The sequence below is a fragment of the Sciurus carolinensis genome, chromosome 5 (assembly GCF_902686445.1).
Source record: "Sciurus carolinensis chromosome 5, mSciCar1.2, whole genome shotgun sequence".
NCBI classification, from domain to species: Eukaryota; Metazoa; Chordata; class Mammalia; order Rodentia; family Sciuridae; genus Sciurus; species Sciurus carolinensis.
The window spans coordinates 37,084,194-37,097,306 of NC_062217.1; the positions used below are offsets into that span (position 1 = coordinate 37,084,194).

The 13,113-nt window shown below is 43.4% G+C and overlaps 1 protein-coding gene across 1 annotated transcript; it reads right to left on the reverse strand.

Moving 5' to 3' along the window:
- Positions 1 to 11,934: 11,934 nt before the first annotated feature.
- Ccdc70 (coiled-coil domain containing 70) lies at positions 11,935 to 12,618 on the reverse strand. The gene has a single exon (XM_047552168.1). It carries the CDS (start codon positions 12,601 to 12,603, stop codon positions 11,935 to 11,937), a length of 669 nt encoding a protein of 222 aa, XP_047408124.1. The 5' UTR covers positions 12,604 to 12,618.
- Between the last annotated feature and the right edge of the window lie 495 nt (positions 12,619 to 13,113).

Consider the following 13,113-nt stretch of genomic DNA (forward strand, 5'->3'; position numbering starts at 1 on the left):
AAACCAAAACTAGTCAGAAGGGATAAAGAAGGACATTACATGCTGCTTAAGGGAAGCATAAATCAGCAAGACATAACAATCATAAATATCTATGCCCCGAACATTGGCTCATCCACGTACGTCAAACAAATCCTTCTCAATTCCAGAAATCAAATAGACCACAACACAATAATACTAGGCGATTTTAACACACCTCTCTCACCACTGGATAGATCGTCCAAACAAAAATTGAATAAAGAAACTATGGATCTCAACAACACAATCAGCAATTTAGACTTAACGGACATATATAGAATATACCATCCAACAAAGAATGAATACACTTTCTTCTCAGCAGCACATGGATCCTTCTCTAAAATAGACCATATTTTATGCCACAAAGCTACTGTTAGTAAATACAAGAAGATAGAGATACTACCTTGTACTCTATCAGATCATAATGGTATGAAATTAGAAATAAATGACAGAATAAAAAACAGAAACTTCTCCAATACCTGGAGACTAAATAATACACTATTATATGATGAATGGATAACAGAAGACATCAGGAGGGAAATAAAAAAATTCTTAGAAGTAAACGAGAACAAAGACACATCATATCAAAATCTCTGGGACACTATGAAAGCAGTACTTAGAGGAAGATTTATTTCATGGGGTGCATTCAAAAAAAGAAGTAGAAATCAACAAATAAACGAGTTAACACTACAGCTCAAAGCACTAGAAAAGAAGAGCAGACCAATACCAAAAGTAGTAGAAGACAGGAAATAGTTAAAATCAGAGCCGAAATCAACGAAATCGAAACAAAAGAAACAATCGGAAAAATTAATAAAATAAATAGTTGGTTCTTTGAAAAAATAAATAAAATTGATAAACCCTTAGCCACACTAACAAAGAGAAAGAGGGAGAAAACTCAAATTACTAAAATTCGGAATGAACAAGGAAACATCACAACAGACACGAGTGAAATACAAAACGTAATTAGAAGCTATTTCGAAAATCTATACTCCAACAAAACAGAAAACCTTGAAGACATCAACAAATTTCTAGAGACATATGAACTACCTAAACTGAACGAGGAGGACATACACAACTTAAATAAACCAATTTCAAGCAATGAAATAGAAGAGGTCATCAAAAGCCTACCAACAAAGAAAAGTCCAGGACCAGATGGGTTCTCAGCCGAGTTCTATAAAACCTTTAAAGAAGAGCTCATTCCAATACTCCTCAAACTATTCCATGAAATAGAAGAGGAGGGAACCCTACCAAACTCGTTCTATGAAGCCAATATCACCCTGATACCTAAACCAGACAGAGACACATCAAGGAAAGAAAATTTCAGACCAATATCCTTAATGAACATCGATGCAAAAATTCTCAACAAAATTTTAGCAAATCGCATACAAATATATATTAAAAAGATAGTGCACCACGATCAAGTGGGTTTTATCCCAGGGATGCAAGGTTGGTTCAACATTCGGAAATCAATAAATGTCATTCACCATATCAACAGACTTAAAGTTAAGAATCACATGATTATTTCAATAGATGCAGAAAAAGCATTTGATAAAATACAGCATCCCTTCATGCTCAAAACACTAGAAAAAATTGGGGTAATGGGAACATTCCTAAACATTATAAAGGCCATCTACGCTAAGCCCATGGCTAATATCATTCTAAATGGTGAAAAACTGAAAGCGTTCCCCCTAAAAACTGGAACAAGGCAGGGATGCCCTCTTTCACCGCTTCTATTCAACATCGTCCTTGAGACTCTAGCCAGAGCAATCAGACAAACCAAAGAAATTAAAGGGATACGAATAGGAAAAGAAGAACTCAAACTATCCCTGTTCGCTGATGACATGATTATATATTTAGAGGAACCTGGAAATTCCACCAGAAAACTTTTAGAACTCATAAGTGAATTCAGTAAAGTAGCAGGTTACAAGATCAATGCTCATAAATCCAATGCATTTTTATACATAAGTGATGAATCTTCAGAAAGAGAAATTAGGAAAACTACTCCATTCACAATAGCATCGAAAAAAATAAAATACTTGGGAATCAATCTCACAAAAGAGGTGAAAGACCTCTACAATGAGAACTACAGAACACTAAAGAAAGAAATTCAAGAAAACCTTAGAAGATGGAAAGATCTCCCATGTTCCTGGATAGGCAGAATTAATATCGTCAAAATGGCTATACTACCTAAAGTGCTATACAGATTCAATGCAATTCCAATTAAAATACCAATGATGTACCTCGCAGAAATAGAGCAAGCAATTATGAAATTCATCTGGAAGAATAAAAAACCTAGAATAGCTAAAGCAACCCTCAGTAGCAAGAGCGAAGCAGGGGGTATTGCAATACCAGATCTTCAACTCTACTACAAAGCAATAGTAACAAAAACGGCATGGTATTGGTACCAAAATAGACAGGTAGATCAATGGTACAGAATAGAGGACATGGACACAAACCCAAATAAATACAATTTTCTCATACTAGACAAAGGTTCCAACAATATGCAATGGAGAAAAGATAGCCTCTTCAACAAATGGTGCTGGGAAAACTGGAAAACTATATGCAATAGAATGAAACTAAACCCCTATCTCTCACCCTACACAAAACTCAACTCAAAATGGATCAAGGACCTCGGAATCAGACCAGAGACCCTGCATCTTATAGAAGAAAAAGTAGGTCCAAATCTTCAACTTGTTGGCTCAGGATCAGATTTCCTTAACAGGACTCCCATAGCACAAGAAATAAAAGCAAGAATAAACAACTGGGATAGATTCAAACTAAAAAGCTTTCTCTCAGCAAAGGAAACTATCAGAAATGTGAAGAGAGAGCCTACAGAGTGGGAGAATATCTTTGCCAACCATACCTCAGATAGAGCGCTAATTTCCAGAATCTATAAAGAACTCAAAAAACTCTACACGAAGAATACAAATAATCCAATCAACAAATGGGCTAAGGAAATGAACAGACACTTCACAGAAGAAGATGTACAAGTAATCACCAGATATATGAAAAAATGTTCAACATCCCTAGTAATAAGGGAAATGCAAATCAAAACCACCCTAAGATTTCATCTCACCCCAATTAGAATGGCGATTATCAAGAATACAAGCAACAATAGGTGTTGGCGAGGATGTGGTGAAAAAGGAACACTCATACATTGCTGGTGGGGTTGCAAATTAGTGCAACCACTCTGGAAAGCAGTGTGGAGATTCCTCAGAAAGCTTGGAATGGAAACACCATTTGACCCAGCTATCCCACTCCTTGGCCTATACCCAAAGGACTTAAAATCAGCATACTACAGAGATACAGCCACATCAATGTTCATTGCTGCTCAATTCACCATAGCCAGATTGTGGAACCAACCTAGATGCCCTTCAGTTGATGAATGGATAAAGAAACTGTGGCATATTTATACAATGGAATATTACTCCGCAAGGAAGAATGATAAAATTATGGCATTTGTAGGCAAATGGTCGAAATTGGAGAATATCATGCTAAGTGAGATAAGCCAATCTCAAAAAACTAAAGGACAAATGATCTCGCTGATAAGCGGATGAGGACATATAATGGGGGGTGGGAGGGGCTAGCATTAGGTTTAGGGTTAGGTTTAGAGTTAGGCTAAGGAGAGCAGTAAGAATGAAGGAAAGAAGGACTGTGTAGAGGGAAAAGAGGGGTGGGAGGGGTGGGAGGGGTGGGAGGGGTGGGGGGGAGGGGAAAAATATAATAAACATCATTACCCTATGTAAACGTAAAAAAAAAAAAAATAAAAAAAAAAAAAAAAAAAAAAAAGAACCGAGAGATGCATTATCATGGCACCAATAGCATACAAAAAGTACTTGTCACAGTAATTGGCACATAATAGTCATGCAATAAATGTACTCTCCTACCTTCAGTGTCAGGTATTTGACTGATATGCTAAGTGAAAAGCATACTATTAATGGTTTAAATCAACTTTGAGATGTAAGTTGACCTTTGTTGAAATAAATAACAGATTTTCAAAAAAAAAAAAAAATAAAAAAATAAAGGTAGTAACACAGGCTTCTCCTGGGAGGGAGAAGGGGGCCAGGGCTGGTCTTCCGGCATCCCCAGAAGTGAGAGCACCCTGCATCTTTTATAGAGTCTCCTTTGTTCTCCTGCTTTCTCCCCCTTATCTCTCTCCTTCCTGCCCTTGTGACTAGGCCCAGGAGATGCCAGTGAGATGGCAAATAGGTGAGAAGCAGACGGCAGGGGAGGGGTCAAATAGAGTGATTCGGGCAGGTAGGGGCCCAGGGGGCATTAATTAGCAATTCCCTGCCTGGCCCTTTGGGTGGGGTATGTAACCTTGGTAATCAAAAGGGCTCTGGAGACACTGACATTCCAATCTCCCAGGGGCAGTCTCCAACTTCCCAGACTCGGATGGCCTCCATTCCTTGATCTGACCAGATTCCCTATTCTACACTAACTGACTGTCCTCAATTCTGGCTTCATTGACATTCTTGTTCTCCTGTCCTCCTTTGTCCCAGCATCCTCCAGGAGTGCTGAGAAATCTGGGCTATGATGGTTTTTTTTTTGTTTTTTGTTTTTAATGTGATTTTGTGTATTTTTATACTTTTTCATATTTTTTCTCTCTCTGTCTTTGGAAGATCATGGGGTCTTCTCTTTGCCTTCAGTGGTCTGAAATTCCATTACACTATGCTCTGTCTGGATCCATGTTCATCCACTATTCTGGAACATAAATTCTTTGATATTTCCACAGTGTCTTTTATGACATAACCCTGAAAAATATTCTGGCATTTTCTTCAATATCCTACTGGTCACAGATCAGCCCTATTCAGTGTGGGAAGGGGCTACCCAAATGCCTGCAGACCAGGAGGGAAGACTCATTAGGAGCCATGGTGGTGAGGGGGTCTCAACACTTAATGCACATTGTTACTTTTTAGCCATTTTTAGTAAGGTGTCACAGTCTTCATCTATATCTGATGCCTCCAGTTCAAGGACCTTGAGTTTTTTCCTCCATAAACCTTCTACACCACAGAGGAGAAGTGAGTCTGGGAGAGGGTCTAGGAGTTTACTTCTTGCAAAGACTCTCATCCAATCCTGCTTTTGGCCCCAACTTCCCCTATGCTCCAAGAAGCCTCTGGTTTGGCTAATCCCGGAGCCTTTGTGGGGAAGAGGCAATGATGCAGTATAAGTTGGGTGGGTTCTTGGCTTTCCTCACTGCCAGTTTAGAATTCTGTTAAGCCGTTCATCCATCTGCAGTTCTGCTTTCAGGTTTTCATTGCTATTGACTTCTTTACTATTCTCCTTGTTCTTGTGAATTTGTACCTGTTTTTAACAAAGCCTTTACTGGTTCTACTGGGATTTAGGGAGGGAGTGGAAGTTTTGTGTGCATTGGTGGTATAATTTTGAACTGGAAACCTTCTCCTCTCCTTTCATTCTTGTCTCTTCTGGGCTTTGTCCTTTGATTTGGACAATTATTCTCTTTTCTTCCTTCCTTTTCTTTCCATCCTTTCCTCACTCCTCTCTCATAAAAATTTCTGATATGGGTCAAGAAAAAATTTTGAAAGCCAAAACTGAATAAAGGCTTTCTTTGTATGTGGATTTTAAATTTTTCCTAAGAAGTGGATGGTACTGGTTTAATTGGAAGAAAGTCACACACATGCAAATAAAGAACTTGAATATATTTCAAAATACTGTCTAACCACAGTAGCTTGATCATCCTCCATCAGAGCATCAGGTAAGGAAAAGTTTTAAAGGCTATAAAATCATGTTACTGACTCGATGGTCAGAGGCCGAATGTTCTCCTTGCATCAAGTCAGTCATGCACCTTCATGGCCCTCACAGCTGAAATTCTTCCATGAGGGAGACGGCAAGCTCACAACCAAAGGCAGAAGTGAAAAAAGAATTGAGCCTTTGGTTTTTAGTTGCAGTGTTTTCTACTCTAGGGCTTACTACACATGAGTGTAGTACAGTGTAGTACTGTTTAGATATGAGATGTCCCCCCAAAAGCTCATGGTTAGATTATGAGCACTGTAACCTAATCAGTGGATTAATTCATTTTATGGATTAATAATTTGAAAGGACTGCTGTGCTGGGTGGTAACTGTAGGCAAATAGGGCATGGTTGGAGGAAGTGGATCATTGTAGGGAAAGGTTCCCTGCCCCCTGCCCCACCTCTGTTCGCTGGCCACCATGAGCTAAGAAACTTTTCTCTGCCATGTCCTTCTGTCCTGATGTTCTGCCTCATCGTGGGCCCAGAGCAATGGAACTGGCCCACCATGGACTGAACCTCTGAAACACAAGCCCAAGTAAATTTTTCTTCCTCTAGTTTGTTCTCCTCAAGTATTTTGGTCACAGTGATGAAAATCTGACTAACACAGCAGACTTGGAGTTCTGACCCTCAGAGACTCAAATTTATTTATTGTCTTTCTTTTAGAGGAGGCAAAGTTTATTTGGGGCTCATGGCTTCAGATTCAGTTCATTGTCCACTGACTTGATTGCTCTGGTCTGGGCCCAAGTGAGGCAGAGCATCATGGTGGAAGAGTGTGGCAGAAAAATGCTGTTCAGTTCATGACAGCCAGAAGGGAGAGAAGGAGGGAGAGAGGCAGAGGGAAAGAGACAAATATTAAGACTATAATCCTCAGGAGCACACTGCCAGTGACTTACTTCCTCTAGCCATGCTCCACCTGACCACAGTTACCATCTAGTAATTCATTCACATCATTAATCCATCAAATGGATTATTCCATTGATTAGGTTGCAGCACTCATAATCTAATCATTTCACTTCTGAATTGTATTACCACATGAGAGACTCAGATTTATTAAATTTGAGGTGGAGCCCAGGAATCTGCAGTTTTGGGCAGGCATTTCAGTTGACTCCACAGCCCATGGTGTCAATGGAGCTCTCCTGAGCTGAACACATTGCTCCAATGCTATGGTCTGAATGTGTCCTCCCCAAATCCCTATGCTGAAATCCCAACTCCAAGGTGATGGTATGAGGAGGTGGGGTCTCTGGGAGGCAGTTAGGTTGTGAAAGTGGAGCCCTCAAGAATGGAATTAATGTCCTTATAAGAGAGATCCCAGAGAGCTGCCTTATTCTGTCCTCCATGTGAGAACACAGACAGAAAGTGCCATCTGTGAAGCAGGAAATGGGACACTGAATCTGATGGCACCTTGACCTTGGACTTCCCAGTCTCTGGACTTGTGAAAAATATCTGTTGTTTTTCTTGACCATAGTCTAAGGCATTCTGCTACACAGTGCTAAGGGACTAAGACAGCTGGACAACACACTGCATTTCAAACATGTTGTCCTTCCCCTTCCATCAGGTTCAGGTAGATACTTTTGGTGGGAGGATGGGGTCAGATTTTGAAGGGAAGACGACAGATCCTCAGGGTGAATCTCATGGCAATGTAACACTGATAACAATAGATGCTGTTCTTGGCATCTCTGGGTCTTCTAGATTCTGTATTATGCTTCTCACACAAAAGATTATTGAATACAAATCCAGGTCCCAGCCGAATGAGCAGGATTCTGAGACAACATAAATGATATTGCTCCCTGCCAGGAGATCAAGGCAGGGAGGCTGGCTGCCTCTTAGATATCTGACTGTTGCTCATTTCATGAAACACCCAGGAAATCTCTCAGGGTTCAGCAACTCTGTCGTAGCTACCCTCTTAAAGGAAAACCAAGTTTGGTTGCTGCTGAGGTTGTGGGAGATTGATTGGTGTTTGTGTGAACAGTAGTTCTAGTAACACAGAGGTCAGAAGCTGCTTTCATCGTCATGCCCGCCTCCTGTCCTTCATCTGTGAACTATGCCTAGGGTCAAGTGGTTCCCAGTTATCAGTTATTCACAGCTTACTTACCCTTAGATAATTTTCTTCTTCCTAGAACATGTTTTTATTTATCACAACACATCTCATTCTGTGTTTAAAACACTCTTGAGTGGGGTGTGTGGTTGGTGTGCTCTATCAGAGAGGCAGCCCCTGTACCTCCCCCTTCCTAGCACTGGTTGAATGGTACACATCATTCTGTTGTGGTGATGCGATGGTCTGTATCGTCTATTGGGCTGCAAACTTCATGCAGGCAGGAATCAACTCATTCCCAGACATGGCCCGGTGTTGGGCATGGTTGAATGAATAAATGGACTATCATCTAATGAATGATTTAGATTCCATGGGGATACTGACAGCACAGTTTCTTGGAAAGCAGTGAACAAGGAGAAAGGCTGAGTTCATCCAAGCACTGACCAAGCTTAGAGAAGTTGCTCTGCATGCAGATTGAGGAAACTGCCGTCCTATTCCAGACTTGCATTCTTCATCTTCCCACCTCGTCAGGCCCTGTCTTAGTCAACTTTTTCGCTGCTGTGACTAAAAGACCTATAACTAGAACACTCGCAGGGGAGGAAAAGTTCATTTAAGGGCTCACCACTCTCTCATTGTCCCAGTCAGGGGCAATCATCCTTGATACTTGCTTCTCCTTCATTGCTGTTTTAGTTATAGTTTTTCCATCACTGTGACCAAAATACCTGACAAGAACAACTTAGAGGAGGGAAAGTTTATTTGGGGTTCAAGGTTTCAGAGGTCTCAGTCCATCGATGGCAACTACATTGCTCTGGGACCGAGGTGAGGCAGCACATCACAGGGGAAGGGCCCAGCAAAGGGAAGCTGCTCCCCTCATGGCAGCAAGCAAGAGAGAGAGAGAAGGAGGGGAGTGCAGGGCCACAGGAAGATGCACCCTTCCAGGGCTTGCACCCAGTGGTCCACTTCCTCCAACACGCCGCCTGCCTACTGTTAGCACCTAGTCAGTCCATTCAGACGAGGATGGGCTGCTGAGGTGCCAGCTCTCATAATGCAATCATTGACCTTAGAATTATTTACCTCCTGCATTAACAGGAATTTGTGGGGGACACCTCATATCCAAACCATAGCAATTCTCCACATCCAATCCATCCCCGAGCTGTGGAGTAGGATCTGCTTCCCAGTGGCTCTTCAAGTTGCTGGCTCTGCCTCACCAGAACCCCACAGCCGCCCAGGGCGGTGCGCACAGCACCTCTTACCTGGATTCCTCCACGACCTGCTGAACAATCTCCTGACTCCCCCACTCCAGCCTCCTGCACTCACTCATCTATGGAAATATGTCTTCAACTTTAAAGCCACACCAATTGCCCAGAACTCTGTTGACATGCAGAACCTGATTCCCATGATTCCAGTGAGGCCTGAGTTTCTGGATTTCCGAGAAGCCAGGTGAAGCCAATGCTGCTGGTCCACGGGTCACATCTGAGTATTCAGAAGTTGTTTCTAAAATTTAGATCCAGGCTGGCAGTGTAGCTCGGTGGTAGAGCACTTTGTTAGTATGCTATGGGCCCTAGGTCACATCCAGAACCAAAAAACTAATTAATTAAATTTTATCACATTTAAATCTGTGTATGTCATTGCCTTCCTCTCCATTCTTCAGTGGCTCCCTATTGCCCACAGGCCTTATGTCAGCAGTTCTTGTCTGTCCTGTCTCCCCACCATCACTGAAGCCCGTGCAGCTAGTCAAATCATTGCACTCTCTCGCATGCCTCTGCTGCTTCCTCTGCCTGGAATGATCCTGCCTCTCAGCCCCCATCCGTTAGTTCATTCCTACTTGGGTGGTAGGCTCCTCCCAGCCATCACCTCCCCTAGGAAATTATCCAAACCCCCTCCACTCACCCCCACTCCCAGAGTAACTTAAAAGAAAGCAGAGGACGACTCTGTGGGTCTGTCCTTCCCAGACTTCATGCCTTGCAATGCACTGGCCAGGTGTCCATCATCTCCTCACTTAGACCTAGGACGACAGAACTGGGACAGCGAAAGTTCAAGCTATTTTCTGGGTGAAGGAAGGAATCAGAGGGACCAATCTACCCTCTCTAGGCAACTCCTCCAGCACTATGTCAAAGGACAACTATTTCTCCCAGTAATTTCTATGGGACCCTGTTAAGGAGGTCATTTCTACTCTTTGCATGCTTCCAGTTCCTGCATCCGCCCAGTGTATATTTCTTTGAATTTTTTCTTTTCAGAGCTGAAGATCAAACCCAGGCCTTATGCATGCTAGTCAAGTACTCTACCAGTGAGCTATATCCTCAGTCCCATTTCTTAGGTCTTGAGATTAACACTCCTCTGATTTTGTCTTTGGCAGAATGCCTGAGGACTGCTAAGTCTGTAGCTTTTTTTATGCTCTTGGGTTCCTGGCAACCTGAGTAACATCCACTGGACAGATACTCTTGAGTGTGTGCCCAACAGTGTCTCCTGAAATCAGCATCTTGTTCTCTCCACCTTATTAGTCAGTTTTCTGTTACTATAACAAAATACCTGAGATAATCAACTTTAAAATAGGAAAGTTTTATTTTGGCTAGTGTTTTTTTCGAAGTTTCAGTTCATGCTCAGTTGACACTCTGGCCTTGGGCCTGTGGTGAGTCAGTAGGATGGCAGGAGTACGTGATGGAGGAAGTGCTCACCTCCCAGAAGTCAGGATACAAAGAGAGAGAGCAAGAGGATAGGATCCCAGTTTCCCCTCCAAGGACTCATCCCTGGTGACCTAATTTCCTCCCACTAAGCCCACCTCTTAAAGGTTCTGCCAGCTTCCTGTAGTGCACAGGCTGACAAATCAGCCTTTATTACACAGGCCTTGGGGAATGCTTATCCAAACCACAGCACCACACTGCCTGGAGTCTTTGCCCAGGGACCTGTGCTGAGAATGCCCAGAGCTGAGAATGGGTATATGAAGGAGAGAGCCACTCCCACTGCCCAGGGCCCAATTTTTCTGAGAACAGAGGCTTTCTTGGGAACCCAGAATTTCCCAGAGTGATTGAGGTCACAGAGGCCAAGCTAGTCCTGGGAGTTGGCCTGTTCTCCTGGTACCAAAAATGTTCGCCATATCGAGGGAACATTGTAAAGTCCCTTGTATTCTCCATCTCTCCACCACCACCCCAAAACCATAGTGCAGTCTCAAAGCATTTAAGACATGCAGTGCAACAGCCGTTTTCAGTGGAGCTACTCTAAGTTCTCATTGAACCAGGGCTTTATTGGAAAAGGAATGAAACCCAGAGGCAGACAATGTGGCTTCTAGTTCTGGACCTTCCATTTGCTCCTTGCCTGACCACATGCAATCACTTTGCTTCTGTAAGTCTCTGTTTCCTCATCTGTACAATGGGGGTGTGTACCTTCCTTCAGCCCATAGAGCCCTATTCCTCCCAGATCATCCTGAGGGTCAACTTTGACTCCATCATCAGAGAAGGTCAGTGCTTTGAGGCGTGTTCTTGTACCTCAGACTAGTGTCAAGACCCTTTCTCATGCTGACAGAGAATAGGCAGTTAAGAAGTTTGGGGGGACCTTAGAAATGCCAGCCAGTGGGTCTTTAAGGGACTCTGCCTGCATGTTAAAAATGTCCTGCCTCGTGAGAAAGAGGCACAAATAAATCTTTAATAGCACTATGGCCTTTTCTAGAAAGTGGTCACCCCCACCAGCCCTCCAAGCCTGACCAGAACAAAGGAGATGTGATTGCCCCTCAATGTGACAGAGTGCAGGATCTCTCAGTCCCTCTCTGTTCCTACGTGTCTCTAACTGGCATTGTCTGAGCCTCTCCTTCCATGTTCCTACTCTTGAAGAGAGTGATAGCAACTGTACACACAAACACCACACAGGCTGGGGACATTGTGAACTGCCTGGGACCAAACTCTGTGGTCAGCAAAACAGACTGCAGAATGGGACTATGTCATTGGAAAATCACGAAACATGCAAAAATGGCAGCCAGCCTCCCTCAAAGACCTGGTTTTTCAAACCTCTCCTCAGGGTTTTATTAGTTCTTTCAAAGCAAGGAGACAAATAAGCGTTATTTTCTCTAGCACATGGGATGACCCTGGACTTGAATCCCAATCCAGGGGAGTCTGGATCCCACGGCCCTGCATGTCCTGTGCTTACTAGGCGCGACCTCTTGGGAAGACTGGCGACCGTGGCCCTCCATTGGCGTTGTAGGGCCTGTCTGCAGGCACCAGCTCCCCGGGAATATGGCCGCCGCCTTCCACCCAGAAAGCTTTCTCTTCCTCCCAGAGAGCATTCTCTTCCTCCCAAAGGGACTTCTTATCCTCCCACAGGGCCTTCTCCTCCTGTAGGAGGGCTCTTTCCTCTACCCATAGGGCCTTTTCTTCCTCCCACAGGGCTTTGTCCTCCTGAAGAAGGTTCCGGTCTCTTTCCCATAAGGCATTGTCCTCTTTCCAGAAGGCTTTATCTTCTTTCCAGAAGGTACGGTATTTTTTCCAAAAGGTTTTCTCTTCTTCCCGGAAAGATTTTTCCATTTCCCAGAAGGTTTTTTCCTCTTTCCAGAAAGTTTTCTCCTCTTCCCAGAAAGGTCTCTCCTCTTCCCAAAAACCTAAGATCTGGCCCCGGAAAGTACGAATTTTGCCTCGGAAATTCCACATCTCTTCCCTGAAGTCTTCTATTTTCTCACGGAAAATTTTCATTTCTTCCCGAAATGACTTTTCCTCTTGGAGCTTGTGGATTAGTTTCTTTTGGCGAATATTGGGGGAGGGGACAACCAGCGACCGGAGGCAGGCCAACCCCATCCACTTGCTCACTTTGAAGGGAAACATCTTCCTAGATAGGCAGAATGGTAGGTGGCTGTGATGGAGAACAGGGCCGTTGACCAAATCCAGGGCAGCTGGTCAAACCCTGTGGGGGCACCAGAAAGAACATGTCCATGACTGTCACATGCTGGGGGTAGCACACGTGTCCATACTTTTGCTCTCTGTTCCTTTGATAGTGTTGTTGGTAGAGAACATGCTGGGTGGTCATGGCTTGGGCTGATTAATACATTCAACCTCAAGGCTGCTAAAAACAGAATCTCAGCCAACAAGGACAGTGGTTCTAAACCAGGAAATCAGAGCACAAAAGGGTGGCATGATAAGAGGTGTGTCACAAATAGGTTTTTCTTTGAAGTAATAAAGCACCACAGCCCCCAAGGGGTTTCCTTTTGTTAGATCACTCTGGATTAATTCAGGGTTTTGATGTTCTCATGGGAATTGTGCCTGGCCTCCTATGGGCATGCTCACAGCAGGGGCCTCAAATGTGAATGTCCTCTTTATAAGCCATCTGGGAATTGG

Coding starts and splice junctions, on each gene's coding strand:
- Ccdc70 (XM_047552168.1), bottom strand. CDS start 12,603: ATGTTTCCCTTCAAAGTGAGCAAGTGGATGGGGTTGGCCTGCCTCCGG.